Source organism: Cherax quadricarinatus, chromosome 79 (genome assembly GCF_038502225.1).
Source record: "Cherax quadricarinatus isolate ZL_2023a chromosome 79, ASM3850222v1, whole genome shotgun sequence".
In the NCBI taxonomy this organism is placed as follows: domain Eukaryota; kingdom Metazoa; phylum Arthropoda; class Malacostraca; order Decapoda; family Parastacidae; genus Cherax; species Cherax quadricarinatus.
In genome coordinates this window covers 9689046-9702542 of record NC_091370.1, presented here as the reverse complement: position 1 = coordinate 9702542, position 13497 = coordinate 9689046, and the positions used below count along the sequence as shown (strand labels likewise).

The 13497-nt window shown below is 37.8% G+C and overlaps 1 protein-coding gene across 1 annotated transcript in view; it reads left to right on the top strand.

Annotated features, from left to right (window-relative positions):
- Marcal1 (SWI/SNF-related matrix-associated actin-dependent regulator of chromatin subfamily A-like protein 1) overlaps nt 1-13497 on the top strand; it is a 148909-nt gene that overhangs the window by 104210 nt on the left and 31202 nt on the right. Inside the window, exons 6-9 of the mRNA XM_053796946.2 lie at nt 5034-5168; nt 7227-7404; nt 9209-9375; nt 12671-12835. Coding sequence (XP_053652921.1) covers nt 5034-5168; nt 7227-7404; nt 9209-9375; nt 12671-12835 — 645 coding nt within the window. The remainder of the gene's footprint in view (nt 1-5033; nt 5169-7226; nt 7405-9208; nt 9376-12670; nt 12836-13497) is intronic.

Below are 13497 nucleotides of genomic sequence, written 5' to 3'. Positions count from 1 at the left end.
ATACGAAAATGTTGTGCTAATGGGAGATTTCAACTATAGACAGATTGACTGGAGCAATTTGACAGGAAATTTAGAGTCAGTTGACTTTCTTGATACGATCCAGGATTGTTTTTTAAAACAGTTTGTGACAGAGCCAACTAGGGGAAATAACCTCCTTGGCTTGGTTCTTGCCAGTAGGGAAACACTAATTAATAATCTTGAGGTTAATGATGAGCTTGGGGAAAATGATCACAAATCACTCAGTTTTAATATATCATGGAATTCCCCTAATAATGGCAATCAAGTCTCTGTCCCTGACTTTCGCTTGGCTGATTTCATAGGACTGAAAAATTACTTAGGTGGGCTGAACTGGAATGACTTGACCAAGGGTCAGGTAGGTGGTGATGGTTGCCGATATGACGCTTTCCAGGGCATAGTTCTAGCTGCTCAATCAATTATGTTCCAAATAGGGAAATCAGATCAAACAAAAATGATCCTAAATGGATGAACAATAGATTAAAATACAGTGGACCCCCGGTTAACGATATTTTTTCACTCCAGAAGTATGTTCAGGTGCCAGTACTGACCGAATTTATTCCCATAAGAAATATTGTGAAGTAGATTAGTCCATTTCAGACCCCCAAACATACACGTACAAACGCACTTACATAAATACACTTACATAATTGGTCGCATTCGGAGGTAATCGTTATGCGGGGGTCCACTGTATCTGATTGGTCAAAAGAGAGGCATATATAGGCAAATCAAAAGAGGAGAGGGGCAATTAAGAAATCGATATATTCAGTTAAAGAGAGAAATAAAAAAGGGAATTAGAAAAGCAAAAAAAGATTATGAGGTTAAAGTTGCAAGAAAATCGAAGACTAACCCAAAAGGATTCTTTCAGGTATACAGAAGTAAGATCAGGGACAAGATAGGCCCACTCAAAAGTTCCTCGGGTCAGCTCACTGACAGTGATAAGGAAATGTGTAGAATTTTTAACACATACTTCCTCTCAGTTTTTACACAGGAGGATACCAGCGATATTCCAGAAATGATAAATTATGTAGAACAGGACGATAATAAACTGTGCACGATTAGGGTCACAAGTGACATGGTCCTTAGGCAAATAGATAAATTAAAACCTAACAAATCCCCAGGCTCTGATGAACTGTATGCAAGGGTTCTAAAGGAATGTAAAGAGGAGCTTAGCAAACCTTTGGCTAATCTTTTCAACATATCACTACAAACTGGCATGGTGCCAGATAAGTGGAAAATGGCAAATGTGATACCTATTTTCAAAGCAGGTGACAGGTCCTTAGCTTCGAACTATAGACCAATAAGCCTAACCTCCATAGTGGGAAAATTTATGGAATCAATAATTGCCGAGGCAGTTCGTAGCCACCTTGAAAAGCATAAATTAATCAACGAATCTCAGCATGGTTTTACAAAGGGGCGTTCCTGCCTTACGAATTTATTAACTTTTTTCACTAAGGTATTTGAGGAGGTGGATCATGGTAATGAATATGATATTGTGTATATGGACTTAAGTAAGGCTTTTGACAGGGTCCCACATCAGAGACTATTGAGGAAAATTAAGGCACATGGAATAGGAGGAGAAATTTTTTCCTGGATAGAGGCATGGTTGACAAATAGGCAGCAGAGAGTTTGCATAAATGGGGAGAAATCAGAGTGGGGAAGCGTCACAAGCGGTGTTCCACAGGGGTCAGTGTTAGGCCCCCTGCTCTTCACAATCTACATAAACGACATAGATGAGGGCATAAAGAGCGGCATCAGCAAGTTTGCCGATGACACTAAAATAGGCCGTCGAATTCATTCTGACGAGGACATTAGATTTGAATAGACTGATGCAGTGGTCGGAGAAGTGGCAGATGCAGTTTAATATAGACAAATGCAAAGTTCTAAATGTTGGACAGGACAATAACCATGCCACATATAAACTAAATAATGTAGATCTTAATGTTACGGATTGCGAAAAAGATTTAGGAGTTCTGGTTAGCAGTAATCTGAAACCAAGACAACAGTGCATAAGTGTTCGCAATAAAGCTAATAGAATCCTTGGCTTCATATCAAGAAGCATAAATAATAGGAGTCCTCAGGTTGTTCTTCAACTCTATACATCCTTGGTTAGGCCTCATTTAGATTATGCTGCACAGTTTTGGTCACCGTATTACAGAATGGATATAAATGCTCTGGAAAATGTACAAAGGAGGATGACAAAGTTGATCCCATGTATCAGAAACCTTCCCTATGAGGATAGACTAAGGGCCCTGAATCTGCACTCTCTAGAAAGACGTAGAATTAGGGGGGATATGATTGAGGTGTATAAATGGAAGACAGGAATAAATAAAGGGGATGTAAATAGTGTGCTGAAAATATCTAACCTAGACAGGACTCGCAGCAATGGTTTTAAGTTGGAAAAATTCAGATTCAGGAAGGATATAGGAAAGTACTGGTTTGGTAATAGAGTTGTGGATGAGTGGAACAAACTCCCAAGTACAGTTATAGAGGCCAGAACATTGTGTAGCTTTAAAAATAGGTTGGATAAATACATGAGTGGATGTGGGTGGGTGTGAGTTGGACCTGATAGCTTGTGCTACCAGGTCGGTTGCCGTGTTCCTCCCTTAAGTCAATGTGACCTGACCTGACTAGGTTGGGTGCATTGGCTTAAGCCGGTAGGAGACTTGGACCTGCCTCGCATGGGCCAGTAGGCCTGCTGCAGTGTTCCTTAGTTCTTATGTTCTTATTAAGAAAATAGAAGAAAGCCCAGAAGGGTGTGTACAGCAGAACCTCGGTATGTGACTTTAATTCATTCCAGAAGGCTGTTCAAGTGCCGATCTGTTGGAGTATCGAACAAATTCTTCCCAACCAATTTTCTGTTTGGTTGGCTGTTATCACTAATCTTCGTAGGCCCCATGGTGACTTATTTATACAAATAACAAAAAAACGCCAAAAAATGCGAAGAAACACAAAATAGTTTACAGCGAAGTTCTGGCAGGTTGTATTTGTTTGGTCAAGTACTGAGCTTTGGTCGAGTAGGGAGTTGGTCATGTATCGAAGTTCCACAGTACAGTGGACCCCCGGTTAACGATTTTAATCCGTGCAAGAGGGCTCATCGTTATGCGAAATAATCGTTATGCGAATGAATTTTCCCCATAAGAAATAATGGAAATAAAATTAATCCGTGCAAGACGCCCAAAAGTATGAAAAAAATTTTTTTTTACCACATGAAATGTTAATTTTAATACACACAAACTGAAAAAGGCATGCACAATTAAATGACACTTACTTTTATTGAAGATCTGGTGATGATTGATGGGATGGGAGGAGGGGAGAGCATTATCTTCTTACTGTTTAGAAGGGGAATCCCCTTCCATTACGACTTGAGGTAGCAAGTCCTTTTCCGGGGTTACTTCCCTTCTTCTTTTAATGCCACTAGGACCAGCTTGAGAGTCACTGGACCTCTGTCGCACAACAAATCTGTCCATAGAGCTCTGTACCTCCCGTTCCTTTACGATTTGTCTAAAATGGGCCACAACATTGTCATTGAAATAGTCACCAGCACGGCTTGCAACAGCTGTGTCAGGGTGATTTTCATCTATAAAGGTTTGCAGTTCAACCCACTGTGCACACATTTCCTTAATCTTTGAAGTAGGCACAATGGATTCCACAACTGGCATAGGCTTCTCAGGGTTAGCCCCAAACCCTTCAAAATCTTTCTTAATTTCCATACTAATTCTCACCCTTTTTACCACAGGGTTGGCACTAGAAGCTTTCTTGGGGCCCATGGTCACTTATTTTCCAGAAACAGCACCGAAAACACTGTAATAATACGAAATATTCCGAGTGTATGCTTGGATGTTACCGCGGAGGCTGGCTGGTAAACAATGGGACGGCCGGCACATGTGAGGCTGGCTGAGGGCACATTGGACGCGTCTCGGACGAAAATCGGTAAGCGGGTTTTTAATCGGTATGCGCGGCAAAAATTTTGCGATAAAAGTAATCGTTATGCGGAAAAATCGCTATGTGATGCCATCGTTATGCGGGGGTCCACTGTATATGCTTGTACATGCATGTGTAATGTGACCTATGTGTAAGTAGAAGTAGCAAGATATACCTGTTATCCCACGTGTTTCTGAGACAGAAAAAAAAAAAACACCAGCAATCCTACCATCATATAATACAATTACAGGTTTTCGTTTCACACTCGCTTGGCAGGACAGTTGTACCTCCTGGGTGGTTGCTGTCTCCCAGCCTACTACCCACTTACGAAGGTCAATAAAAATATGAGCCTATGGCATATATGCTTTACCCTTTACTTTCTTCCACTTCATTATGTCAGTGGTACAGAAAACATATTTCTCTTATTTTCCTCTTTGCCAGTTTATTTGACGGTTGGTATTCTGATATCCTCCTGCTCTTTTTTTTTTTTTTTTTTACCTGTGTGTATCATGGCTGAGCATGTGAGAAAACATTGGTATTGGCTCTTATTACTGTTGTGTACACTACTGGATTATGTCATAGATATACAGTTTTGAACTTAATTACGTACATCGTGCTTAGCTTAATAATCCTTCCTCAGATCAAAACTAATTGCACCCCTCACTCCTGTTACTGCAAAGATGTCCAACCCTGATGGGTTTAACATTTTCCCATGAATACAGGTCGGCCATCACTAATCCAACATTATTGGGTCCTGTAGTGTGCACGATTAGTGAGTTTGCTGGATTACAGAGTGGTTAGGTTAGAATACACTTAATTAACCTCTCAATAGAGACTCTTTCTGCTACATCCTCCCCATTTTCATCACTGCTTTCTCCTCCACTTTCTTGCTTCTGTGGATTTACAACCATCTGCTCAATTTCTGAGTCAGAATAATGATGAAATTTGAGTTAGTATAATGATGAAATTTGAAATTATGGTAGCCGAAATTACTGATGGAACCAAATAATTGATTGCCAGATTAGTAATGGCCGACCTGTACAATAATAGTAATAAGCTTACTATACTAATGTGAACTGTGTTTTGTTTTACAGTTTTGGCATAAGTCTTGGTGGTCGTGTGATGTTTGCTGATGAAATGGGTCTGGGGAAAACCATACAGGCCCTGGGAGTTGCAGTTTATTACCGCAGAGAGTGGCCATTGTTGGTGGTAGCTCCATCCTCAGTTAGGTTGGTAAACACTAGCTTGGCTAGTCATAAACACACACACGGTTAACCTCGTGAAGATAACTACAATACAGTGGAACCTCAAATTTCAAATGTATCACTTATCAAACTCTTCGAAAATAGAACCCTTTTTTCGAACCAACTTTGTCCCTATTATCGAACTCGCCCCTATTTTCGAACCGCCGGGTACCGGACCTGTCCGGCAGCCTGCACTGTCTGCGTCCCCACATAGGCGCCGTGAGCCAGTCTGGTTTTGTTGATGCTTGAGTGAACACTAACCTGTGCTCTCATTCAAACATTTTACGATTATTTCATTGTGTTTAGTGCTTGTGGGACTGTGAAATAAGCTACAATAGGAGCAATGAAATTTGCTAGTGGTACCCCTGTGGTAAAGAAAATGAGAAACACAATAGATGTGAAGAAGGAAATAATACAGAAGTGGAATGATGTCCAAATGTTTGTGGAGAAGTACCACCCTGAGCAAGCTGAAACAAGCCATCTTTGCAACAAGTTCAGTGACAGAACCATGTCCCATTTTAGGGAAATCTTAAAGAGGCACCAGAAACAGAGGTCTGTGGACAGTTATTTTGTGGGACAGGGGTCCAGTGACTCTCAAGCTGGTCCTAGTGGCATTAAAAGACAGAAGGGAAGTAATGTCAGAGAGGGCTTTGATACCTGAAGTCCTCATGGAGGGGGATTCTCCTTCCAAACACTAACCCCAACTCCCTCTCTCCTTCAGCCCCATCTTCCAGATGCCATCACCAGTCTTCAATAAAGGTAAGTAAAATGTTATTTTATATGTTTATTTAAATTTATTAATACATAATTGAACACTGTATTTGTTGTATGTAAAACTATAATTAATCTCTATAAAATGTATTTTTTTGGTGAATATTTTTGGGTTTTTGGAACGGATTAATTGCACTTCCATTATTTCTTATGGGAAATATTGCTTCGCTTCTCAGACTTTTCGAATTCAGAACTAACTCCTGGAACGGATTAAGTTCGATATTTGAGGTTCCACTGTACTATTACGAGGATACTTTAAAAAAAAAATAAATTCATTTTTTTTCTCTTAATACTAAATACAAACAGTTGTTGTATTGAAGACAGAATTATTTTGTTATTTAGGTAATCAAATACCTGAAATTAAATACCTGAAAATTTAATGCACTACTTAGGCTCTATGTGATCCATATGGGATGAAGCACCTTCTTGTGAATTTAATAATAAAATAATAATTATGCATCATAGTATACTTTATAAACTATGTTTATAAACTAAAAATTAAATATTCAGTCTGTACAGATTTTGTTATGGAAAATTATTCTCATAAGCACTGTTAAGGAGGTTTTTGTCTGCTGTTTATTTTGTTCTGTATGATTTCATGTGTGTGGTTGGTTTGAAACTTATATCCTCTTTTTGATACCAAGATTTGTATAATTGGCTTATAAATTTTTTTGGTATGGAGTTATACCTAACATAATTTAGTTGTGCTTACTCGAATATATGATGTTAAACAGTTTTACTAATTATATTGTGTTTGCAGTAATGTTGGTAGAATTACTGACAATATGTAAGGTAAAAGGACATTTTATTGTGGCAATGTTTCACTCTTAGGTTTGCATTAGTTGCACATGTGTCCTTTACCTTACATACTGTGTCTGGCATCACAATGTTCAGCATAAGCACCTGTAAATATAATTCTCTATTTAATCATTTAATTAGACAGTAAAGTTATGGAGTAAGGAAAATTTGGGAAGGGGAGAAGGAAGTGTGGGAAATGTAATTAATTTTGTAACACATTTATGGACATGATTTGTGTCATCCAGGTACATCACTTGCAGACATAAATCTGGTTAAAGTTAAGTAGGAGATGACTTGACTTATCTAACATGAAAGATTTGGACTACAACATCTACATTGTAGTTAGTAAATCAGTTAAAATTTTGAATTTTGAATTTTGCCCAACACATCTCATCATCTGTTATTTTCCTTTGCATAATATGTACACTGATAATACATCGCCACATCTTTTTAATAAAAATATTTTGTGTGCAGGTATTCCTGGGCTAATTCAGTGGAACAGTGGGTGGGGTCAGTGAATAGGTCAGACATAGTTGTAGTTGACTCTGGACGAGACACCTTTGAAGATGCTGAAGTGATCATCATGAGTTACGATCTCTTGACACGTAAAGCACAAGAAGTTCTCAGTCATAACTTTCAAGTTGTAATAATGGTAAGTATGGAATGTACAAACTCAGTGTTATATGCTTTGATATATTTCATCATCTATAGACGCCACTCCCAATTTACAACTGCCCAGCATATGACTCCTTGCATTTATGACTAGTGTATTTATTTCTTGAGATGTAGCCTCTAGAAAATTGCTATTCTTTAAACATGCAACTGGTTTCCAGGAACATACCCCATTTATAACATTGCTCCTGTGGAAAATAAGGGTTCGACTTACAGCTATGTGACTGGTGATGACCCTCCCAATGAGTCACAAGTACAGAGGTCACCTGTAATTCTGAATTACATGAAATACAGTACTATATAATACTTTACTTAAGTTAGACTCTTACTTAAATCTTACTAATTGAAAATATTGAAAACCCTTGATGAATTATCTTATTTGAAAATAATAACAGAATTTTAGAACTGTATAACTATTATAATATTGAATTTGTAGTCATAGCTATAAATGAAACCAATCTTCTATTAATTTTGCATCAAATTAAGATCAAATCTTATAACATTGACTAATCTCTGGAGTTTATTTTCATATGGAATAGTCTGACTTTCTCAAGTGCAGTACAGTGGACCCCTGGTTTTCAGCTCTTGCGGAAATCGTACAATTCGGATTTTGAGCCCTTTTTTTCAGCTAAATTTTCCCCCAGATTTCGTACATCGGCTCGGAAATTGATGGTACCAGACGTGTCTACCTGGGACGCTCATACGTTCGTGACTAACACTTGGGTACATTAAATGTCTTATTTTACGTTAATATAGACATTTTCATTAATCCATCTATGATAGTATTTTCTTCAAAATTATGTAAGAAACACGTTACATAGCATATAAACATGCCTTTGTTACTCGTTCACTGTGTCCCTCTAGTCTTAATGCCATAGTAATACTAATAGTACATAATAATAATCACTCTTGGGCACATTAAATGTCTTATTTTACGTTAATATAGACATTTTAATTAACCCACCTATGATATTTTCTTCAAAATTATACTATAAGAAACACGTTACATAGCATATAAACATTGCAGGTTTATATGCTATGTAACATGTTTCTTATAGTATAATTTTGAAGAGGGGTGGGGTCGGTGGATGGAAAACATTACGTTTTCTCTGGTCCAGCTTCAGAGAAAACGTGTACGAATCTGCCTTGGCCCAGTAACTCCCCTTAATAGTACATAAGGCGTTTATTTACAAAAGCATGAATTATTTATTACTTCTCCCTTTGTTTATGATGGCATCTAAAGGTGGTTATTAGAAACGATTAAACTCAGTGAGCATGGTATGTCGATGGTAATAATATGGCTGTAGGCCGCAGTGTATGTAGCCAGTAGGTATAGGCCTGGGATGTAGCCCCTCTGGGACTACAAATAAATGCTACTCACCAACAAGAGTCTTCAATAAAGGTATGTAATGTTTATCACTAAAATTAGTCATTTATATTTATTTCTCATTGTTTTCTTTTTGTAAAACTATAGTTATTCTCTATAAAATGTATTTTTTGTTAATATTTTTGGGTGTCTGAAACGGATTAATTGGATTTACGTTATTTCTTATGGAAAATGTTACTTCTGTTTTCTGCCATTTTGGATTTAGGCCAACCTTCTGGAATGGATTAATTATGAAAACCGTGGGTCTACTCTACACATTAGAAGTCTCCCTGTTCATCCAAAATTCAGAATATTAATTACTGTAATAAACAAGAATTTGTTTGTCCTTTTAAGTTTTTTTTTTTTTTTTTGTGTGTGTGTGTGTGTTCTAATGTTTTAATATTTATCATTTATCTAGGATGAATCTCATATGCTTAAGAGTTTTAAGGCAGCAAGATACAAGGCTGCTGCACCCATCATGAAGAAAGCCAAACGTGTTTTACTCTTGAGTGGCACTCCAGCCCTTTCAAGACCCTCGGAACTCTACACACAGATCAATGGAATAAACCCAACACTTTTCCCAAAGTAAATAGCCAGCAAATATGTGTGTGTGTATATATGTGTGTATACATATATAAATATATGTATTTTTTTTAACATACTGGCCATCTCCCAGTGAGGAAGGGTAACCTGAAAAAGAACACTTTTCACCATGTACACTCACTGTCTTGCCAGAGGTGCACCAATACTACAGTTCAGATACCCCTCAAAACAGCAGATATCCCAAAACCCTTCTTTAGAGTGCAGGCACTAACAGGTTTTCCTTAGTCCCTTCACAAAATATTACAATACAGCAGTCCCCTCATATCTGTGAGGATACTTTCCAAGACCTACTATGGATACCTGAAACCATAGATAATAATGAACCCTATATATAAGTCGCTTTTTGTTTACATATATACCTATGATAAAGTTAAATTGATAAATTATGGGAAGCACTTCACAGCTTCTATTAGGCTTTGAAGAACTGCCAGCATGATTACTTTTGTACTTTGGGCCATTATTAAGCAAATTTAAGGTTTTTTTTTGAGCCACAGTAAACTATGGATAACTGAAACCACAGAAACTGAATCCGTGGATACTGGGGTTCTACTGTGTGTGTGTGTGTGTGTGTGTTTTTTTTTTTTCTTAACACACTGGCTGTGTCCCACCCATTCACACTTAATCACTGTCTTTGCAGAGGTGCCCAGATGTATATTATTCCAGGACTTGAGTACTGAAGGTGGGAAGTACAGTGCCTGCACTCTGAAAGAGGGGTGTTAATGTTGCAGTTTTATAACTGTACTGTAAGCGCACCTCTGGCAAGACAGTGATGGAGTGAATGGTGATGAAAGTTTTTTTTTTTTGGGCCACCCTGCCTTGTTGGGAAGTGGCCAATGTGTTAATAAAAAAAAATATTATTATTATTAGTTTGTTTTAACCCGTAAACGGTCCAAACGTACATACACGTTTTTTCAACATTTGAAAGTATGTAAAAAAGTAGATCTTCTTTTTGTTTTTCTACATTTGAAAATGTGTAAAAAAACTTTGATCTACTTTTTTTTTTTTTGTTATATTTGAAAATATGTAAAAAAACTTAGATCTACTTTTGTAGCACTACACATGTGAATGTAGATCTGCTTGGACTGTTTATGGGTTAAGGATTGGTTTTTCCAGTGGTTTGTGAATAACAGGTTTTTTGCTTGAAAGTTTGTACATTTGCAGATACAGGAAAATAGTAAGACAAATTACTGTACCACTAAAATACACAAATGCATAATCTTTTTTCAAATTTTTTATTAGTGCCGACATACCATCCATAACAGTAAAGTCAGATTAGCAGTTTTATTTTCATAATATACATTGATTTTGCTTTATTTCATAAGTTATTTTATACATGCTGAAAAGCTCTGGAATATGCAGTACATTATGGGCAGACCCTAAACTTATTGATGTATTATTTTGTGGATATTTTTTTTTTATTATTATTAACACATCAGCTGTTTCCCACCAAGGCAGGGTGGCCCAAAAAAGAAAACCTTTCATCATCATTCACTCCATCACTGTCTTACCAGAGGCGTGCTTACACTACAGTTATAAAACTGCAACATTAACACCCCTCCTTCAGAGTGCAGGCACTGTACTTCCCATCTCCAAGATTCAAGTCCAGCCTGCCGGTTTCCCTGAATCCCTTAATAAATGTTACCTTCCTTACGTTCCAATATTACGTCAAGTCCTAAAAATCATTTGTCTCCATTCGCTCCTGTCTAACACATTCACACACGCTTGCTGGAAGTCCAAGCCCCTCGCACACAAAACCTTTACCCCCTCCCTCCAACCTTTCCTAAGCCAACCCCTACCCTGCCTTCCCTCCAAGACAGATTTGTATACTCTCGAAGTCATTCTATTTCGTTCCTTCCTCTCTACATGTCCAAACCATCTCAATAACCCCTCCTCAGCCCTCTGGATAATAGTTTTGGTAATCCTACACCTCCTCCTAATCTCTAAACTAAGGATTCTCTGCATTATATTCACACAACACTTTGCCCTCAGACATGACATCTCCACAACCTCCAGCCTTCTCCTTGTTGTAACATTCACAACCCATGCCACACACACATACAAGAGCATTGATATAACTATACTCTCATGCATTCTCCTCTTTGCTTTCATGGATAAAGTTCTTTGTCTCCACAGACTTCTCAGTGCACCACTCGCCTTTTTCCCCTCATCAGTCCTATGATTCACCTCATCCTTCATAGACCCATCTGCTGACACGATCACTCCCAAATATCTGAACACATTCACCTCCTCCATACTCTCTCCCTCCAATCTGATATCCAATCTTCCATTACCTAATTTTTTTTGTTATCCTCATCACTTTTCTCTTTCCTATATTCACTTTTAACTTCCTTCTTTTACATACCCTACCAAACTCATCAACCAACCTCTGCAACTTCTCTTCAGAATCTCCCAAAAGCACAGTGTCATCAGCAAAGAGCAACTGTGACAACTCCCACTTTGTGTTAGATTCTTTGTCTTTTAACCCCACACCTCTTGCCAACACCCGAGCATTCACTTCTCTTACTACTCCATCTATAAATATATTGAACAACCATGGTGACATCACACATCACTGTCTAAGGCCTACTTTTACTGAGAAATAATCCCCATCTCGCCTACATACTCTAACCTGAGCCTCACTATCCTCGTAAAAACTTCACTGCTTTCATTGACCTACCTCCTATTCCATACATTTGCAACATCTTCCACATTGCCCCTCTATCCACCCTATCATATGCCTTTTCCAAATCCATAAATGCCACAAAAACGACTTTACCCTTATCTAAATACTGTTCACCTATATGTTTCACTGCAAACATTTGGTCTACATGCCCTCTACCTTATCTAAAGCCTCCTTGTTCATCTGATATTTTATATTCATTAATTATTCAGTTAACATGAAGATTTAAGTATAGTACTGTATTGTCTTTATCCTACACAGTATCTAACAGACGAGAATTCTGTCATATTTAATACAGTAAGTTTGTAAAAAATTAATCTTTTAATGTTGAACAGATGAATGCTTTGCCAGCTCAGAAATGAAGCTACCAAATTTTGAAGGACTTTTTAAAGATGGTTCATGAGCTCAGCAGATTTACCAACTAAGTTGTTACGTCTGCTGAGCTTGAGTGTAACCCTTAAAAACTACCATTTTAGCATTGGCATTTTCTCATAAGCAGACCAAAATGAGCAGTGAGGACTACTCTACTCTATATATAAAAAAAAACTTACAACACTCACTTGGTCACTAAGCTATTTAAATTATTTTACCCACTAGTTTCCAGGAGTACGGTGTTCGCTATTGCAATGGGAAACAGCTTCCCTGGGGATGGGACTTCTCAGGTTCCAGCAATATGGAAGAACTGCAGATTATCTTACAGGCAAAACTAATGATCCGGAGACTCAAGTCACAGGTCCTGGACCAGCTACCAGCAAAACGAAGGTAATGCTTAAGTTTTCCTTAATGCAAATGTAAACCATAGCAGTCCTGATAAGGGCTGACAATTCAATTAGACTGGACGTAGCACTGGTTTGTGTTAAAATTCTGCATATACTGTAATACCTGCTAAGACTGGGGAAAGTGAAAAAAATTGACATTTAAATTTCTCTACTGATAAGAGATGTAAGATTGATGTATATGCACCATAACATATGGTATATATCTGTTTATATCTCTGATATCATGTAACGCTGTGGATGGCCATGACAGAAAGGCTTGCAGATAGTTGTATCCACATAACTTGGCTTATTCTCTACTCTTTCACACCATCATGAGCTTTTTTTCTTTGATAATCCTCTACTTCCCTTTCCATAAAGTAGTATTTCAAACAAACCTACCATTTTTCTTTTTAGATGTCCAACCCTTAATTCTCTGACCTTATTTGCCATCCCACATATCCCATACACATCACTTGCACATTCTTCCCCACACACTTGTGTGTGTGTCATTTCATGCCCATATATTGCTCAAGAAAAGTTGCAAAGGTTAGTGGATGAGTTTGGGAGGGTATGTAAAGGAAGAAAATTGAAAGCGAGCATAGACAAGAGTAAGGTGATGAGGGTATCAAATGATTTAGATAAAGAAAAATTGGATATCAGATTGGA